The 20,316-nt window shown below is 35.6% G+C and overlaps 1 protein-coding gene across 2 annotated transcripts; it reads right to left on the reverse strand.

Moving 5' to 3' along the window:
- Window positions 1-1,216: 1,216 nt before the first annotated feature.
- On the reverse strand, window positions 1,217-18,506 carry Slc33a1 (solute carrier family 33 member 1). Of its 2 annotated transcripts, XM_003476304.5 has the most exons (6): window positions 17,301-18,506; window positions 11,825-12,015; window positions 7,128-7,312; window positions 6,630-6,747; window positions 3,677-3,892; window positions 1,217-3,042 (listed from the first exon to the last, which is right to left on the reverse strand). In XM_003476304.5, exons 1-6 carry the CDS (start codon window positions 18,085-18,087, stop codon window positions 2,875-2,877), a joined length of 1,665 nt encoding a protein of 554 aa, XP_003476352.2. In that variant the 5' UTR covers window positions 18,088-18,506; the 3' UTR covers window positions 1,217-2,874. The 2 variants fall into 2 exon arrangements, with proteins under 2 accessions (XP_003476352.2, XP_023415830.1); XM_023560062.1 differs by lacking the exon at window positions 11,825-12,015 and having other exon boundaries at window positions 17,301-17,441.
- Window positions 18,507-20,316: the final 1,810 nt, after the last annotated feature.

A 20,316-nucleotide genomic window follows, 5' to 3' on the forward strand; every position in this document is an offset into this window, starting at 1 on the left:
ATACAATGTCACAACTATTATTTCAGATGTATGACAATTCAAAGTACTGTCTACATTAAAGGTCATGTTTGTTACTTTTTGTTTAAGATCAAAGTCCTTGAAGTTTTAACAAGAGCTATGTTCCAAAATTAAAAATAACGCACCCTGATTTTTATGTTATAAGCAATTCAAGGGTTTGAGGGTTCCTCTGAAATCTCTGAGAGGTTAAAAACCCTTGCAATGAAGAGAGAGAATTCAACAAACCTTTAGAATACAAGTTTAGATTTTAAAGGCTTAATACAAAAAGTTCTAGAGAAATCTATATATTGAATAAACTTTTTGTGATTGATCAGACAAAATGAAAATATTTACAATGGACAAAATGTTTGGTTTTAGTGCTAAGCTTAAAACTTTTAAAACTCTATACATAGTCACATGTTATAACACATGTACTTAATGGAAATATTGACATAAAGAGATACACTGTATTTTCAATGTAATATTAGCCAATCAATACATAATGCATTAACGGAAGAAGTTAATAGCCATTCTTGAAAGGAATTTGATTTATCACAACCAACCAATTAAAAGCCACAAAAAAATACAAAATAAAAAACTCACACCCCGGGTGTGGTGGCTCATGCCTGTAATCCCAGCACTCTGGGGGAGGCTGAGGCAAGGAGGATCCTTGCAAGTTTGAGACCAGCCTAGGCTACAAAGTGAGCTCAAGACCAGCCTGAACTGCATAAGAGACCCTGTCTCAAAAAGACAAAACAAAAAACAAAAAAAACCAAAAAACTTCACTCACATAAAATTAAGGCAGTATTTCTCAAAGTAGTATTTTATAGTACTGTTGATTTACAATGATAAATTTAGGTAGATAATTTTTAAATGCCATTTACAATCAAAGTAATTAATGTATGCAACATAGCTGTACATAGCTCTTCTTAACAAGTCAATTTGGCATGCCTAACAAACATTTATCAAAATTAACAAAAGATCAAAATAATTCAAAAGATTCAAAATAATTTTTTGTTTTTGGGAAAAAAAGGCAATTAATAGCTTAAAAACTACTTATGTTAAAGACTACATATGTTTTAAAACTTTAAAGTGACTAAAAAGATATTGACTTAAATTATGTTTGAAAATGTTTAATTTGAAATAATATGAATGTGAAGAAATAAAAGCCGATTATGGCAATCTGAGCCTCTTAGAAAATCAGAATGCATTCTACATGTGAGTTAAGTGAGTTTTTCTTTATTCAAGTAAACATTTTGATTATAATACATGACAGTGGAAAATCATGTGACCACGTACTGTAGTCTGTGGTTTGGTATCCCTTCCTTTCCTCTAGGATGAGTATTTTTCCAGGTGATTCTTCACAGGCTGACTTCCATACCCAACACAGGTTTTCCAATGGTAATGCAGGAGTTGCAGAGGCCACTGCCTACTATCTTCCTTCAGATGCTGTGCGGTATTTTCTCCTACCTAGTTTATTCTCCATTACTTATAAAAACCCTGCTCTAAAATTCAATCTATGTTATAAAATTAATAAAACCAGGAGTTAGTATATGTTTTCTCACAAAGATAAAACTAAAAACTCTTAACTGATTTTTTCCCTAACTTTTAAAGAATTTATATAATTTCTAAAGAATCAAAGTACTACTTAACACAAAATATGCCAAGAACCTTATCCTACTGGGTGTAAATAATACATTGAAAAGTGCCAATGTACTCAAAAACTTTTACTCTTGGAATAGCAGTTTTCCACTGGAAACCATAGTTTACAAACAGAAAGTTGTGTTTTAATAAATTGAAAAGATACAGTACAGTACTTGATTTGGCATAAAGTATGGTAAGATCATTTTTAGTAATAAAGTGCTTAAGAAATGTTTTCCTACGACATGATTTGTCAAAGGCACAAAATGTTCCTCCCTCTCTTTAAGATATTTTAATTATATCACTCATTTTGATTTTACTTAATTGGAAAGATGTAATATTTTTCTTAGTAATTAAAAAAAGAACTTAAAGAATGACATTTAATTTTTATTTTCAAAACTTTGTCATGAACATACACACAACACTAAATTTGATCCCCCCAGGAGCTGTCTGTGTGCCATGAAGTACTTGTGACAAAAAACATACATAACTATTAGGGTAAAAGTAACAAAGAATCAAAGAATCTTCCAAAAATGGGGCAGGGTAGGGGAAATCAATAAATTAAAAACTGTAGCTTTCATTTTATAAAAAATAGTTTAAATTATTGTTTTATAAATCTTTACTGTTTACAAAAGCAGGAATACATTTAAAATAGTCTTTTCCACACAGATTCAGCTGTACAATATGGTTATGGTCAGAAATCAACTAAATGATGTTTCAGTAGTTTACAATCTCTTCTCAGCAAATTCCACATGAAATTTAACAAACTTACAATTCAAAATAAAATTTTTAACTGCTAACAAGATCAGATCAGATCAGTTATAGTTAGCTCTTGAATATCAAGTTCTCTTCCATTTAATATACCATATCAAAATTTTAAATACAATTCAATGATAGGTACCAGTAACAATACTTGACTGGTTACCAGCCTTGACTATTACACTGCAGCTTAAAACATGCTTTGGTCAGTAAATTAAGATATAAACCAAATAACAAGGCTATAAAAGTTGTTTGAGAACAAATTTCCTGTCTGTAAGTAAACTTTAAATACATTGACAAGGCAAAGGAAAAATATGAACAAATACACCAAGTTTCTATTTTTCAACCATTTGGCATTTTGTATTAGTAATTTCCATACTTAAAATAATATTTTATATTCCTGTGCACTGATTATCACAGCTCTCTGAATTAAAACCAAACTACAATTACCTTCTAGAACATCCAACAGTCTATGCATTAATTGCTCCTTTTGCACTTCCATGAAGATGGTCCTTCATCCTGTAACTTTTTAAACTTTGGTCCAAGAAAGAACCACCAACAAAATCCAATAAAGACACAAATAATGGATTCCACATAATAACCATCCAGTGCTGTAACACATGAGCCACCGAGTTTTTTGCAAAGCTGTAAAAATTAAATTATAATGAATATTTCACAATTTCAAAATGACAGTATTCAGAAATTATTTCTACTTTGTAAGTTAAAGGCTTAATAAAAATTTTGTTAAAATATTTCAATACTTCACTCACTTCAAATGGCAAAATATTTTAATGTATCTTAATCATTACTGCTATTAACAGGATTAAAAGCAACTTTGAATTCTTGATCTAAACATTCATTTTCAAAATGCAGCATTACATATTGGGAAATGTGAAGACATTGTCAAGGAACTCACTTGAGAAGTAATGATATTTTAAAATAATTTATCTACAAGCCACTCACGAGTCTTTTTTTTATCAATAGCCACTGGAATTTTCCCTTTTCTATCATTATAAAACAGCCATTATTTGTACATTATTCAAAAGGATGGTGATCCTAAGTTGGGAGAGAGATTCCTCTTCCTTTGCTCAGATGGGCTAGCCTTGCTGCTATGAAAGTTTTATAACCTGAAGTTTGATGGAGAAGGGGGTATTCATAGATTTCTACACTAGACACTATGAACAGATATGATCTTTAAATAAGATACAGTATTTCCAGAGGCAAAGAAATTAATATCTTAATGTTTACTTAATATTATCTAAAATTAAAACATGCTTACCTCAACAGCATCGGGTGTTCGACAATTCTGGTTTGATGCCCCTACACACTCTTTCACTGTGAGGGGATCTACCAGCCAAAGAGCAACTGTAGACGGCCAGTTTCCTCCCAGGTTGGATACAGTATTTAAAAGAGTCATGTATGTTCCTCCAATAAGTGGATCACTAACCTTTGCATTGAAAGCCATTATAGAAACATACATGCTGTATACTGTAACCTACAGAAAAAAGGCAAAACATCCTTAGTGTGATTAGATCATTTTTTGTTTGTTTGGTTTTTCTTTTGTGTTGGGAGTTGAACCCACAGTTTCATACATCTTAAGCAAGTGCTCTAACACAAGAGTATGTCTTTAGTCACTATGATTAGACTTACAGAACTGACATAAATTAAAAACATCAAAGTGGGAAAACTAATTTTCATGATTGTTACTGAACTCAATTCAACAAACATTTGTTGAACACATATTAACAATGAGACTTTAAGACCATGGCAATACAAAGATGAATAAGAAAGTACTTCTGTGCTTCTGAAGACTTTATTATAGGCCAGGAAAATAGGGAATAAATACTTATAAGTATACAGTAAGTTTAGGCCGGGGATTTAGCTCAGCAGCACAAGTGCCTGCCTGGCAAACGCAAGATTGTGTGTTTGATCCCCAGTACCAAAAAAAAAAAAAAAAAAAAAAGATGTGATAAGTATCTTTATAATTCTTCTATGAGTAAAGAATGTTCAACAGAAAGTGGCAGGAAAGGTGACATGAAGGATGCAAATAACAAAAAGCAAAGCCTGATAGTCTGATACTTGTATTGTAGCTACATACACATGAATATATGTAAGTTATTTGTATATGTATTATATATGTAAACACTCAAAGAAATGAATACTTTTTCTCTTCTATATATACAGAAGAAAATATTTCAAACTTTATGTGGCAAAGGGACAATAAAAACCTTTTTTTTTTTTTTTTGCAATGGCCTGTAGCATTCTAGACAAGAGCTCTACCACTCAGCTACATTCTCAGCCCAAGAAAAACCTTAAGAGACAAAAGGAACTGGATGTGATGGCACATGCCAGTAATTCAGGCATTCTGGAAGACTGAAACAGGAGACTCACAATTTAAGAACCTGTCTCAAACTGAGGATGCAGCTCAGTGGCACAGTGCATGCCTGGATAAAGCCCTGAGTTTAACCTCTGGTACCAAAAAAAGAACCTTCTCAAAAAATAAAAAAAAGATGGAGATGCAGCTCAGTGCAGAAATGCTAGGTTTGGTCTCCAGTATTGAAAAACCAAAAATTGCTTACAAAGCAAAAATTAACTTTGCACTTACAAAGACTGAAATAAATTATGTTTCTAAAATAGTATTCTTTTAAGCACTGTTCCATGAGTTGTTCACAGAAAAGGAGTTCCAAATTCAAATAAGATGGAGACACACAAAGTTACTCAAAATGTAAAAGTTTTCTTTTTTAATGACAGTTCTTAGGATATAAATTCCTTGAGAGAGTAAAGATTTTGGCATGATATTATTCAGTTTTTATTTTTACAAACTATCATTTTTTTCTTGCAAATTGTGTCCTACTTTGTCTAAGCGAATTATTTTTTCAATCTTTCTTTCTTTTTTCCTTCTTTGTCTTTTTGAGACAGGTACTCATTATGCAGTTCAGCCTAACACTGGGCTCACTTTGTAGCCCAGGCTGGTCTCGCATTTGCAACGATTCTCCTGCCTCAGCCTCCCGAGTGCTCAATCTTTATTTTATTAGTACATGTTTGCAATACAACACAATCACATTCCTCATAAGGAGGTGGCGTATGTATATAACACATCTTAATTCAGTTACATTTTTGTACTCGAAATAGTTTCTAGCATGGAATGGGTGTCTAAGATTTTTTCAAGGAATGATTAAGGTGCAGCTTACCAAGGAGTTACATAATAAATCATTGTCAAACTTACTTGGCCTTGTACCCTTTTCTCATAGAGCATTTAGTTGCTTAAATCTTTAATCAATATTTTGGTAAATTCTCTAATGAAATCTAAAGCTAACTAAATACTTTTTGGACTATAACACCTAGTTTTTCTTTACCTAAAATAGAAAAAAATTTAACCGAACACATTTCTTTTAACTTCTATTTGTGCCTGGCATTACCAGCGGGCAAAACAAAAACTTTTTGACATCTTGGCTTCAATTTCAAAAATATATGGTATAATCAAACTACCACTATGGATTGTAATTTAATTGTATGCAAAACAAACTGTTGAGATTAGCTATTAGCCTCATTTTAAGTTAAGAACTAAGTAAGAAGCAAATATAATAAAAGGTTTACACTAATTCTGAAAGCAAAAACCAAAGTGAAACACACATTAGTAATAAATGCTACTGAGTATCAAAATTTACTACTGGGCCTCTGTCATTTACTTGAATCACCTGTATCTAGAACAATAAGAATTTAGATGTGGCTAGAGAAAAGTGGAGATCACTTCTTTTAGGAGTTACAAACAGATAACAAAGAAAAAGCAGCTTCCAAAATTATAAAGACTAAGTTGTAACTTTCAGTACATTATCTAAACCAAAGCCTGGGATCTTTAATCCGGTAGCCATGATTATTTGTCAATATTTTCAGGAAGTAAAGATATTAAAAATTAAAGAAAGAACTCAGATCTAGAGATAGTCTGAGGGAAGAGTAAAATTAGTTGGCTTTGAAATCTGTTCTAGCATGTAACAAATTTTTTTTTATGTAACAAATTCTTGTGGAAGGAAAGAAAAATGAAAAGAATGAATGAATGAATAAGAAGCTTCCTTTTTACAAATAGAACTCATGAAATCAAAAGCCAAAGGCTTGCAGTTCGTCACATACTTTTCATTGTCACATTCATGTTTAATTTATTATTTGAAGGCAGCTGCAGAAAAATTTCTTGACATATAATAGTTTACTTCTCGAGAAAGGCACAGCAAGCTTACCTGATGTAAGGCATAACTCAGCAGCACTACAATATAGTAATACATAGGGAATCCTCCTTGATGCTCTACTTTGGGGGTCCACCAAACTAGCAGAGCATATTCTAATCCAAACAATAATCTATAGAAAAAGGAGCAATATTAATTTTCATTTTAGATTAAACAGCAACAAAGCAGAATTCTGTGTGCCAATCATATGAAAGAAGCCTGTATCTAAAAATCAGGTAAGAAGTTAGAGAAAAGTACATACAGAAGGCATTAGCATTAAGAGTGTTCGTCATGGGGCTGGGGATTTAGCTCAGCGGCATAAGCGCCTGCCTAGAAAGCAGGCAGTCGTGAGTTCGATTCCTGGTACCGATAAAAACGAAAAAGCCAAAAAAAAAAGAGTGTTCATCAAGCATTTTCTGTATACACTCATACTCTATACTCAGATATTCATAACAGTGATGAATGTCCCACTTTGAGATTTCTTACTTTAGTATGGTTTTATTTAGTTTTTACCTGTAGGGCATGGCTTTATAAAATATGTTTAGTGGCTGGGGACCTGCAGTATATTTGCTGATAATCAGAGGCAGTATTATCTGCAAAGGAACCATTGGAACTGCCAGTAATGCTAAATGTTCTTTAGGTACTCCCTCTTCTACCAGTTTCAGTCCTGTCACTGCATCTGCTGCTGAAAAACCAATCTGCAATATAAAAACAAAAAAGTATTTTAATTTGTGACTTATGAAATATTGTCCTTCAAGTATTAAGAACCATCACATTTCACTACTGATTCATGACAGTTACAAGCATCACACGGTTACATCTGATAAAACAATCAATTTATAGAAGGCACATTTTGCCCTATATCTTAACTATTTATATTTAGTAAAAACAACAAAAAATTCACTACCTGTATTTATTGTAGATGGTCTAATTACAGCTAAATTTCTACTTCAATAAAGTCCAATCTGTCATATTAATGTCAAAAATTCACAGTAATTGATTTGCATATTTTAAGTTTAAAAGTATTTAATTAGCCTTAAATATTTCTGGTTAAGCGCCACACACACATGTATACACATACACGTTTTTGATAATTTCTGACAAATCATAATAAAATTTTCTAAGGTTATCTGATGTTTTGAAAGTAATTCTAAGAAAACAATATTCCAGAAGTTAAATAAAATGAAGATGAGGAAATACAATTTTTACAAACAATAAAAAAGAGGATGATGAAAGTAGTTAGTAAAAATTTGAAGTAAATGAGATATTTAGGTAGTCTCAAAAGTATCTGCTCATTTCTTTTTAATGTTTTGTCATGTTTCATAGTGCTAGGGATCAAACCCAGGGCCAATAGCATGCTAGGCAATCACTTTACTATGAAGTTCTACTTTCTGCACAAATTAGTTTCTAATTACAAAAGGTAAAACTACCTTTGCAATGGATTAATAAAGTAAACTGAATCAAAAACAATAATTAAGGGGATAGAGGGACATACTGTTGCTCCTTCTATAATTTCTTTAAAACATCAAAATATTACTTCTGTGATTTGCCTGCCATGTATACATAACCTAAACACAAGCATGAAGAAATGGGACCAATGCAAATGAAAAGCCATTCTACAGATAAATTGGCATCTATTCTTTTGGAGACTTTTTGTTTGTTCTGCTTCTGATTTTCCTTTTTTTTTTTGGTGTGGCATTGAAGATTGGACCTGGCACATACAAACCAAGCACTCTACCACTGAGTTACACATATAGCCCCAGAGCTGGAATGAATTTTCAAAAAATGTTAAGATTATGAAGAAAGGCTCATAACAATCAAATGCAATGTGTGATCCTGGACTATGAAAAAAATAAAAAGTTATACAGGCTGTTACTGCTACAACTGGTGAACCTTTAATAAGGCAGTGAATAGATACTGTACCAATCCTAAATTTCCAAAATGTTGGACTGTGGTTTCCTCAAAGTTCCATTTACAGGAAATAGGTTTTAATGTGTTGCTATGCAAATTAATCAAATATTTCAGAAGAAATATGTGATACACAGAGAAGAGAAAATCTACAGAATAAAAAAAGTAGAGCTAAATGTTAATAATTTAAAAATTTTGATGAAGGACATATGGAAGTTCTTTCTACTAGTACATTTTCCATGAGTGTAAAATTATATAAATATTTTTAAAAAATATATTATGAATGGTAAATGTTTCAACTTCTTAGAATGGTACCAAAGAGCATATTTCACTAAAAAATATTAAAGGTCAAGGCTATTTCAGTGTAGCCTGCAAATAATTTCATTTACATTTTATCTGTTTTCTTAGTAAAAATGAGATATCCAAATAGAACTTAACATTCATTAAAACTTATATGCTAAGAAATATTGGTAATACATGTATTAAAACATTTATATTCAAAATGTTTTTTTACAAATATACAGAAAAAGACTGCTTTGAATATTCAAATGGCCAATAATAATATGAAAAGATGCTCACACTTCTTTAACCATTAAGAGAATAAAATCATAATCAAGATACCTCTATACACTCACCAGGCCTTACAAAGGGTGACATTTAAAAGATTGTATATATTTTCAAGGACAACAATTCACACTGTTGAAAGTATAGAAGATTGTAACAGCTTTGGAAAACTGGCAATATATTCTATGCATTTCCATGGCCCAGTAATTCCACTCCTATGTATTTATCCATGTGAAACATATAACTGTGTCCAACAAAAGTCATGTATGTGAATGTTACAGAAGCACTATTTATAATAGCTCCAAACATATGTTGGCAGAATGGATAGTGGCATAAGAACACAGTGGAATACAGCCACAAAATGAATGACCTGTTGTTATAAATAATAATATGAGTTAAACTACACAAAGTATATTGCACAGTCGATTTATATGAAACTTAAAAGGAAAATTAATTTCTAGTATTAAAAATTATGAGAAATGTCATTTTTTGTGCGGTTTACTTTAAAAAGACAACAAAGGATTTCACCTCTGTAACTGAAGTCCTTCTTTATACATTGCTAGGGATAATATAAGTTAGTACAAACTTTTTTTTTTAAGAGACAGGGTCTCACTATATTGCCCAGGCTGGAGTGCAGGGGCTATTCACAGGCGCGATCCCACTACTCATCAGCACGGGAGTTTTGACCTGCTCCGTTTCCAACCTGGGCCGGTTCACCCCTCCTTAGGCAACCTGGTGGTCCCCCGCTCCCGGGAGGTCACCATATTGATGCCGAACTTAGTGCAGACACCCCATCGGCAGAGCGCACTGCAGCCCAGAACTCCTGCACTCAAGTGATCCTCCCACCTCAGCCTCCCGAGTAGCTGGGACTACAGGTGCGCGCCACCACGCCCGGCATAGTACAAACTTTTACAACAATTCGTAAGTCATATTCACTGACCCACTGAATTTCCCATTTGTGAATCTACTTAAAAATCTTCATAAAATCAAATAAAGGCTTATGCACAAAAATGTTCACCAGTGCATTTTTATAATTAAAAACATAAGCAAATTAAAATATAAAACAGAAAAATGCCTGAGTAGGTTGGTTCTTTTTTTTTTTTTTTTTTTGGTCTTTTTCCTTTTTATCGGTACCAGCGATCGAACTCACGACTGCCTGCTTGCAAGGCAGGTGCTTATGCTACTGAGCTAAATCTCCAGCCCCTCTGAGTAGGTTATGGCAACTTGGGCAGGGGATGTAGCTCAATGGTGTAAATCCCTGCCTGGCAAGCCCGTGAGGTTGTGAGTTTGATCTCCAGTACAAAAAAAAAAAAAAAAAAAAACCTCGAAAAAAAATTATGACAAATTTCCACCATTATGACTTTTATATTGCTATTAAAAGTATGCTATCAGTCAGACATGGTAGCATAGGCCTGTAATCCTGGCATGTGGAAGATGAAGAAGGAGCACAAGTTTTAGGTCAGCCTGGGCTACAGTAGTGAGTACAATGCCAGACTGAAAGCTTATGACACTAAGTGATATAATGAGATAATATTATCTTCCTTGAACTATTTAGCATTTCTAAACTTTCCTTTCTTATCACTGAAGAGGAAGAAAAACATTCAAAATAAAAACAATAAAGCTGTTTCCTTGGAGGCTGTAAAAAGCCATAGTGTTTATATAGATAGGTCTAAATATACAAAATGAAAATCCTATACATTTCTAGATTTGAGAATATTAATTCCAAGAGTGGCAACAACTCACTGTTATAAAATATGCTTATCCTTCTCTAGTATAAAGCCTTTAAAATGCTTTTAAACTAGCTGGGGATGTTGCTGCACACCTGGAATCCCAGCACTCGCGGAAGGGGAAGCAAGAGGACCTTATTTGAGCCCAGCCTGGCAACTTGGCCACTCAGCAAGGACCTGTCTCAAAATAATTAAAAAAGGTCTGGGGATGTAGCTCAATGTGAAGACTCTGGGTTCAGTCTTCAGTATGACACACACATGCACACACAAAGAAGCATTTTAGAACTATGAAACATTTTAATACAGAATAAAAGTCACCGGTACTGTAGTTTCATTTATCTTGTTTCCTTTAACTATTTTAAAAAAATATTAGGAGGCTGGAGATCAATCACAGCAGGTTCCAGGGCGGCCTGAGCTACATGAGTTAGAGGGTAGCCAGAAATACACAGTGAGACCCTGTCTCACAAAACCAAATTCAATGGCTTTTTAATAGACTTCTAGTACTGATACACTTCCATATCTTAGTAAACCTATTCTCAGCAAGTAATTTTACTATCCCAGCATTAAAGTTATGTTCATTATAATAGCAGACAGCTATTACTTCTTTAAAGCTATGCATTTCCATTGCAAACATTAACACAGTTAAAAATTTCAATTATTGGCAATTCTTCACATATTGACATAATTCTTTCCAAGGCGCCTCAAGATATTTGGCTTACTCTGAAATTGTTCTGATGTAATATTTTTTAAAATACATTTAATAAACAGGAAATATTGTTTTTCATTGTTAAATTCTAATGATAGTAGAAAGGAACTGATGATATGAAAAGTCATTGAATGGCTGGGGATTTAGTTCAGCGGCATAAGCGCCTGCCTCGCAAGCAGGCAGTTGTGAGTTCGATCCCTGGTGCCGATAAAAAGGAAAAAGGCAAAAAAAGAAAAGTCATTGAATGTAGTCCATGATATTGATCATCATACTAGAATGGTAAATTTGCTTTATAAATTTCTTACCTTTGAAGTCAGAATCAGAAGGCAAAATGTTAGAACTGCTGGCATTTTTATAATTGTAAAAAGCAGCTTGTAAGTATCTGTGATCCCTTGTGTTTCTTCTTTTACTACTGATACTTCTTTGTTTTCTTTTTTCAGAAGGGCAACTAAAGTTGTTGTTATTAAAAATACAGTTCCCCAGAAAAGAAGAAAATCTGAAATTAAGAACATTTTTAATGTGTAAGTAACTTTTAAAGTGACATAACTTTATTGATGCTAAATAATTCTGTACAAAATTTTTCCTCAACTTAAAAACAGAACAAAAAACCTTTTAGATGCTTATTTATGATGCTCAAGGCATTATTCCAAGCACAAAAGATAGAACAATCATAAACTTTTAAATGTATCTTAGATCTATGCAAAATAAACAGTGGCACTTAAGAAAAATACAAGATTATAGTCATTTCGTACATAACTGAGCTGAATGAAACAAAAGCCTATTGTGCCATTTTATTCAAGTAAAGTGCTAGGGTGGAGCATGATTTCTGTATCCCATGACACCTCTAGTCATACTTACATACCCATGTCATTTCAGTTATGACAAGCCAGTCAATAAACAACAGATGATTCTTTACATCAGATTTTCCCTTTTTAAATTTTGTAATGTTTTTGTTTAAGCATAACCTTCTCTAGGTATAGAATACAGAGAAGTGTGCTGTTGTTTCAGAGAAAGACAGCTAGACCATAAGCTATTACCTTTGGACAAATTTAAGAGTGGGAGTCAGTAATGGTCTGGGAGAGTTGTTAAACAGTCTGCTTAAAAATAACTGTAAAAATAAACTGGGCGTGGTGGCTCATGCCTGTAATCCCAGCACTTGGGAGGCTGAGGTGGGAGGATCCTTGCCAGTTTGAGGCCAGCCTGGGCTACAAAGTGAGCTCAAGGCCAGCCTGAACTGCATAGTGAGACCCCATCTCAAAAAAGAAAAAAAAAAAAATAGTAAAACAGTAAAAATAGAAGTATTACTTTATTTTCTCATTGGTTAGTTTTTCTTTTGGTACCAAGAACTGAACTCAGGGATCCAAGTACTCCACCACTCACCTACATCTTATCCATCCTCCATTTTTTTCATTTGTTTTGAAGATAGGGTCTTACTAAGTTGTCCAGGCTAGTCTTGAACTTGCGATTCCCTTGCCTTAATCTAGTGAGTTAGCTGACATTATAGGTATGCTGCCTTGTGTCTGTCTACAGGCATTATTAATTCAATGCATACTGTGCCATAAACATGCAACATATTTTACACATATCATTTTTCTCACCATGCCTAGCTGCAAAGACATATCTATCCTTTTTATCTATGCTTCCCAACATGGTTACACTGATTAAAGCTCCTTTACTTCTGCCTATCACTGCTGGTCTCCTTGATTGGTGTTTTGATTCACTGGGATCCCCAAAGCCAAACCTTCCAATTCGAAAATTCTGGTAACCTCATTTAACTCTCAAAAATTACTCACAAAACTGGGACTGGTGGCACACGCCTTTAATCCCAGCACTAAGGAGGCTGAGGCAGTAGACTGCCTCTAGTTTGAGGCCAGCCTGGACTACATACACAGTGAGATGCTGCCTTTAAAAACAAAAACAAACAAATTACAAAGACAGGGCATTATTATTCCTACTTCACAGATAAACATGATCACAAGTCATAAAATGCCAGATGTAGGATTTAAACTCAGGCCAATATTTTTCCATTATGCTGTCTAGATGCAGATATACCCAGACCAAGCAGGTGCTCTTTTCCATCATCCAGAAACACCTGAGCAAAGGGAATATATTTTAGTGCCAACCATGAAGTATGAAACAGGTATTTCCTCAGTTCTTCACATAACCAAACAAACAAACTTATCATTTGCTTTAAATTTAAAAAGAAAAAAGGCTTTATAACCTTACTTCTGGGCTATAAGTCTCTGATTTTTTTATACATAAAACCCCCTCAATCTACTAACCCCAGTGTCCCTATATTTATTTCATTTTACTACTACGGCTCCAACATTTAAAAATAAGTTCAAATTTGCTCCGTTTTTCTATATGGATATGTAAGATTCACGAGATTTGTTTGATAGTTCCACCAAAGGCAAAAAGGGTGTTAAGCTCAAAGATTTCATATCATATACATCAAGTAATATTTACCTAGAAATGAACTTTTGAGGTAATAGATTTTTTAAAAAATTACTTTAAATAATTATTTATTTTACTTTCAATAATCATACAAAATTGAAATTTTTTGTGTACTGTAGTATGAATTTGAAAACATGCAGATTTCGAATCATAACCATAATCAAGACATAGATCACTCCCCCAAAAGTTCCTGATATGTTCATTTATACTCATCTAACTTCTCCCACACATACCCCTAGCCAAATAGATCTGTCTTCTACCCCTACATATTTGTCATTTTGAGAATGCAAGGTAATGTTTTAAGCCTAGATATGAATGGTAAAGGACGTATTATTGGCTAAGAACAAATGTTTTAAGTAGTAATGGGTCAATTAGCATGCTGAAATTCTATAACAAGCATTTCTAGTTGTATATAATATATAAATGAGAACTGTTTCTGAAAGCAAAGAAAAGCAATTGTCATTAAGTAGGTAGGAATCAATGGTCCTGCTTTCTTCCTAGTTCAAAGCAGGAATGTCTTTAAAGTAGCTGCTATTTTAGTAACATCACAAGTTTGATTAGATTCATACTTACAGCATTTGCTTTTGCAAAGTAACATACCCTCTTCCTTTGATTGAAAGGAAATAGAGGCATGCATGTAAGAGTATGCCTGTCAAAAAAAATCTGACTATGAACTCTAATATCTTTGCCTCTCTTCTCTAGTGTCTGGCTACCCTGCTCCCAAACTCCAGTGTGCTGCTCCTGATCTCAGCTACTTCTTTTAATCTTTAGTGTTACTACTAATACTAGAGAAGTTTCAAATATCAGATCACAGGCTGGATACAGCCTAATGATGTATTTTATATGATGCTAATAAGTGTTTCAAGTTAGGAAATAAAAAGGGAATTTCCAGATTTCCTTGAACATGGATAAGGCCTAAGAATTCTGAAATCCTACTGTCACAAGACAAAATTTATTAGACTGAAACTTCTTGCTGTCAGAGGGGTACGAGTTTCTTAGATCCTCATTATCCTCCACAGCTCCTACAGTCTTGCACCAACTCTGTCAACCCACTCATTTATATTATTATCCATCCACTGAGTCATTTTGGTTTACAGATCTCTACGATAATCTATGAGTTCCTTAGGAGCAGAAAATTCTGGTATTTTAATAAAGTATAACACCTATCATTCAGCTAGCACCAGATAAGCATTTAATGATGAGTAAATAAATGGCATAAGTTAGTTAAAAATTAAAATAGTGAACGATGGTGAACGATGGTGAACCCCTACACTTTCAACACTCTGAGAGGCTCAGACAGGAAGAACCTAAGTTCCAACCCAGCCTGGACAACACAGGAACTCGAGACTCTCACTTAAAAAAATTAAAAAAAGGGTTGAGGATGTTGCTGAGCATGAAAGTCCTAGGTTCAATACCCTAAACCACCAAAACAAATTTTTTTAATTCAATAAAACAAAAAACTTTTAATACATCAGTTCTGACAATCAGACATTTTAAGAGTGGGATGTTGTGTTTTTATACATCAGGAGCCACAGTGCTACATTTCCTTGGTAGAAAAGCCTAGTCAGCACATATTATATTTAGGCCTCAAGCTTTCCTTGAGGTTTTTCCTAATTTCCTACTAACTGTAGGAAAAACACTTGATACATATATATCTGTACCTCTAATTTGTCACTCTGATCTCAGTTTCTTCATCTATAAGAATAAAGAAAATTGAAACACATGATCTTTTCAATAACAAAACTTTATGTTTCAATCTTTAGGCTCTTCTAAATTACTTTTACCTTTCTTACAACTTAGAAGATCTCTCTTTGCCTCTATAGACTCTTGAAAAACAAAAGTGGGTAAGGAAAAAAAAAAAAAAAAGCTATTCCTGCATTCAGGACTGTCAGAGATCTGTAAATGTATGAAAAAGACAATCTCAGCATAATTAATGTTTGTTTCTAAGGGATTATACTTTTTTCCTATCTCTCTGGGCCTACATTTACTATGTAGATTACTGTTTTCTAGACGCTAAATACTGTTCTTTCTCAGTACTGTACACTCCATCTTGTGCTCCCTTCAGCAATACATATCCTCACTATCTTCCATCTCTATTACATGCAAAAGTGTTAAATACAGTACAAGTTTAGAATTTTAAAAGTAATGATGCTTCATTTTAATACTCAGCTTTTCTAAATACTGTCGTGGTTTAGCTCTTCTTTAACTGTTTCCTCCATATGATTCTGTGTTCTTTAAAACCATTGGTTAAGGCTGGAGATTTAGCCCAATGGTAGAGCACTTGTCTAGCATGCACAACCCCTTGATTCAACTCTGAGCACCACACATACAAACAAACAAAAACAAAAACCCCAACCCTACTGGCTAAATACTAAGTTCCACAAAACACAAAACTATAAATCTGATATTTGTAATCATTTAGAGGAGAATAAAAAAATCACAGGAACTCTTTAACTCTTAACTAAAATGTCTGAACCAAAAATAGGAAGACCACTGCAGATACAAAAATTGTTAGGTTTGATGATGCACACCTGAAACAAAACTCTGGGAGACTGAGGCAAGAGGATCACAAGTGTAGGCCTAGCAACGGCCTTGTTAATTTCCAGTACTGAGAATGGCAGGTGGTTAAAAAGTAAACTGCTTTCAGACTCTCCAAGAAAGCAAAGTTCACATTTCACAGTTAATAAACCTGCTATTTGCAAGAACAAATCAATCTAAATAAAAACCCAGCAAAGGACAAAGTCATGTTAACTGCCACGTATAAAACCTAGCTCCCACAGGCAGTCCATGGATGGCAACTCCAGGCGCCTCTGAAATATTCATCTCTCCCATTCCTGATGGTAGGTCTCTGACTTACTTATAGGAGGTCCTTAGGATACTGTTAGCCAATTCAGTAAGGTCTGCATGAATTAACCCTGCTGCATTCACAAAAGACTAGAGAACTACTGGCACGGATCAGAAAGCAACGTGCTAGGAAACAATCTGCCAAAACACAAAATGGAAAATGTGAGCCACATGAGCTAGGCTTTTTAAAATGTGCATCTGTATATTAAGCAAGTGTTGCGGACCCCTAAACTCAAAATTTTATTTCATGTTGCCTTTCCCTGTTTACTGAAAAATACTGATCAACTGTGATTGCTCTTATGTAGTGGTCCTTATTTTACTGACACTTCAAGGAAGTCCACTTTAATGAAACAGAAAACACAACTTGAGTCATCAACCATAACGATTTCCAGTAAATTAAATAACTTTCCTTCAAAGTTAAAGTGTCAAAAGAATTCCTAAGTGTAAAATAAGCCAAACAACACAAAACTTACAATACACTACCTGAAAGAGTAACGATGCCCTTAGGTTGAGGTTGAAACCGCAAGTATTTGTTGCAAAAATCGGCAGATTCAAGAGCCAAAAACAAAACGTTGCCCAAAAAGTAGCCTGCTGTTTGGCCCACCGAATTGCAAGTGGAGGCATAACCCACGTTTTCCCGGGATAACATAGTTAATGCCCAACCATCCACAGCGATGTCCTGAGTGGCGGCCAGGAATTCAAACAAAAAGAATGTCACAGTGAGGGTAACCACATCTGGTGTTCTGCCGTCGGTATTTCCGAGCAAATGATCCACTTGAGTGGATAAAAATATCATAAAGAGACCTAGTGTATACTGTGTAGGGACAAGCCAAGATTTGCGACGACCGAAGTTCTTGAAGTAAACTGCATCAACCAACGGGGCCCAGAGCAACTTGAGACTGAAGGGCCAAAAGACAAAACTGAAGAAAGCTTGATCTGTATAGCTAACATTTCTGCTCTGCAAAATGAGTGGGATGCTCCCCGCCAGGCCTAAGGGGATGCCCTGAAGCACGTAAAGAAACAGCAGTAACAAAATGCTGCTTATCTCAGCTCGACAGCTCCGCGGGACTTTCAAGAAGTTACCAGTGTCAGCATCCCTCAGGAGCGCTTCTCTGTCCTCTTCCCCGCCCACCGAGTCTGACGGACTGTCATCCCAGCTGCCCGGGGGCAGAGGGCCGGTCTTCACTTCCAGGGAATGGTTGAAAGTCCCAGGCCGCCGTTGCCGACTGTGGTCCTTGTGGGACACGGTGGGCGACATATCGGAGACCATGCAGAGTCCTGTCTGTGGTGGGCCGAGGCTGAGCGTTTTGGATCCGTTCTAGTCCCAGGTCCACGGCAGTTGCTCTGGACCAGGGTCTCGCTGGTTTGAGGAGAGGGGACAGAGCGTGGAACGATAAGCGTACTGCTTAGTGAGGTCCAGAGGGCTGAAGCAGGGAGCCAGTACCCAGGCTGGTGGCCCAGGCAGTACCTGGGCAGGTGTCTCTGGGAGCGGCTCCAAGGAACCTGACCAAGGCTCCCGGACAGCCGCACCGGGCTCAGGACTGGACAAGGGGGCCGTGGTGCTGCGAAGAAAATCAAATTCTAAACTGGGGACCGAAGGAGGGTGACCAAGAGGCCTATCCCCCAAACCGCCTCCAGCTGTCGCCGCCACCAATGCGGCAGACAGCACTTTCTCCACCGGACTCCACAAGTACCAACTTCCTGCCTCGCGCTTCAGGAAGTGGTCCCTGTCTCAAATAGGTCCCTGCACTGCTTCCAGACAAGTTAATCAGGACGCGCTCTGTTGGCCTATCTGGGAAATAACGCCTAGTAGGAACACTTAGTCCAAGGGGCCTGGATCTCCGGGGAGGTTTAATTTGGGCGTACCCACCGCTCGGGGCGGGGCGCAGAGCGAGGTCAGGCGCTGTGAGCGCAGCGGCGGTCAAGCAAGCGTGGGCTTCGGTCATTGGGCGGGCGCTGCCACGTGACCGCAAATTGCGCAGGCGGCGAAATAGTAATGAGGCGTAGCGGATTAATCTGCGGTGGGTGGAGGAACTGGTCCTGGTAGTGGGAAAGTGCAAGGCCGAACTGCAGAGTGGGAAGTGTGAAATGCAGTTGCTTTTGTGAGCTGGACCCCGAGAAAGGATTCGAGATTGAGCAGATTCAGTATCAGGAGGCCACTGCTGAAGAGACGCCAGGTTTTTCTAGAGTCCGTTTCTCTTTGTCATGGAAGAAGTGGAAGGGAACTTCGTAACTGCCTCCAGTTAGGTTGGGTGTGTGAGATGAATTCTGAGGCTCATTACATCTATTTTTGCCCTTTTGTAAATGGTCTTATAAACCACCATTCTATTGGCATCTTTGGTTATGCATTTTAAGTAGTTTTCCTTAGGCGTTTTGGCAAAACATTACAAACACTTGGAAGTATTGAGAAATCAGACTTAATATTGAAGCAATAGCCAAGAGACAGATTTGCCAAGAAATTTCTTAAATGTCCGATTGTGCAGTTTTCAGACATCACTGCTAATATGTTAAGATAATACTATATATTTTTTTTACTTCTATACAGGAAAGATGAGGCAGGAAGATCCCGAGTTTGAAGTCAGCCTGGGTTACTTAGTTGAAAGCCTGCCACCCAAAAAGAAAGGAATTGCATAAAAAGACAAGTGCTTAATTTTGCCTAGATTGTTCATCTATGCATACACTGGCTTTAGAGTTTTTATTTCAACAATTTCCTCCACAAGACTCTTGAGTTTTTTTTTTTTTTTTCTAACAGAAAATGGCTACTGTAAAGTCCTCTGTTTGTTAAAGAGAGTAGCCTAGAGGGTTAAGTGAAACCAATCACGATTCAGTTAAGCTACATTAAGCTACTCGTTAAAGAAGATTAGATTGTTCTAGATTAAAACTAACTTTACCTGTGCCTTGGGCTAGTTAACCAAAATCATATTTGTGATGAGTGTAAAATAGAATTTATAATCTCTTTGAGGATATGAAAGTTAATGAATACAAATTAAAGGGCTATATACAGTAGATTGATTTTTTTCATAGATAAAATATTTAATGAATTTATATTGTTTAATTTTTTCTTTAACTTTATTTTGAAATAATTATAGATTCTCAGGAAATTGGGAATGTACTTTTCACGCAGCCCCCAAGGGTAAACATGTTAAATACAGTATACTGCAACAGGCTGGGCATGGTGACTCACATTTGTAGACACAGCACTTGGGAGGTAAGAGGATCACAGTGAGTTCAAGGCCAGCTTGAACTACATAGCAAGACCTTGCCTCAAAAAATCTAAATGAATAACTATAGTGCAGCAAATCCAGGAAGCTAACATGTGAACAATTAATCACTAATCTTAGATTTCACTTTACACATGTACTAATTTGTTGTATACCCTGTGCTGTCCTTTTAATCACTGAGCTACCACACCTTTGTTGTGCTAAACTAGCCTCTCCTCTTCATTCTCTGGCAATGACTAATTTATTTCCTGTTATGTTTATGTCTTTTCAAGAATGTT

The sequence above is a fragment of the Cavia porcellus genome, unplaced genomic scaffold, assembly GCF_034190915.1.
Source record: "Cavia porcellus strain 051 isolate PalLab524CR breed Dunkin Hartley unplaced genomic scaffold, mCavPor4.1 scaffold_5, whole genome shotgun sequence".
Lineage (NCBI taxonomy): Eukaryota > Metazoa > Chordata > Mammalia > Rodentia > Caviidae > Cavia > Cavia porcellus.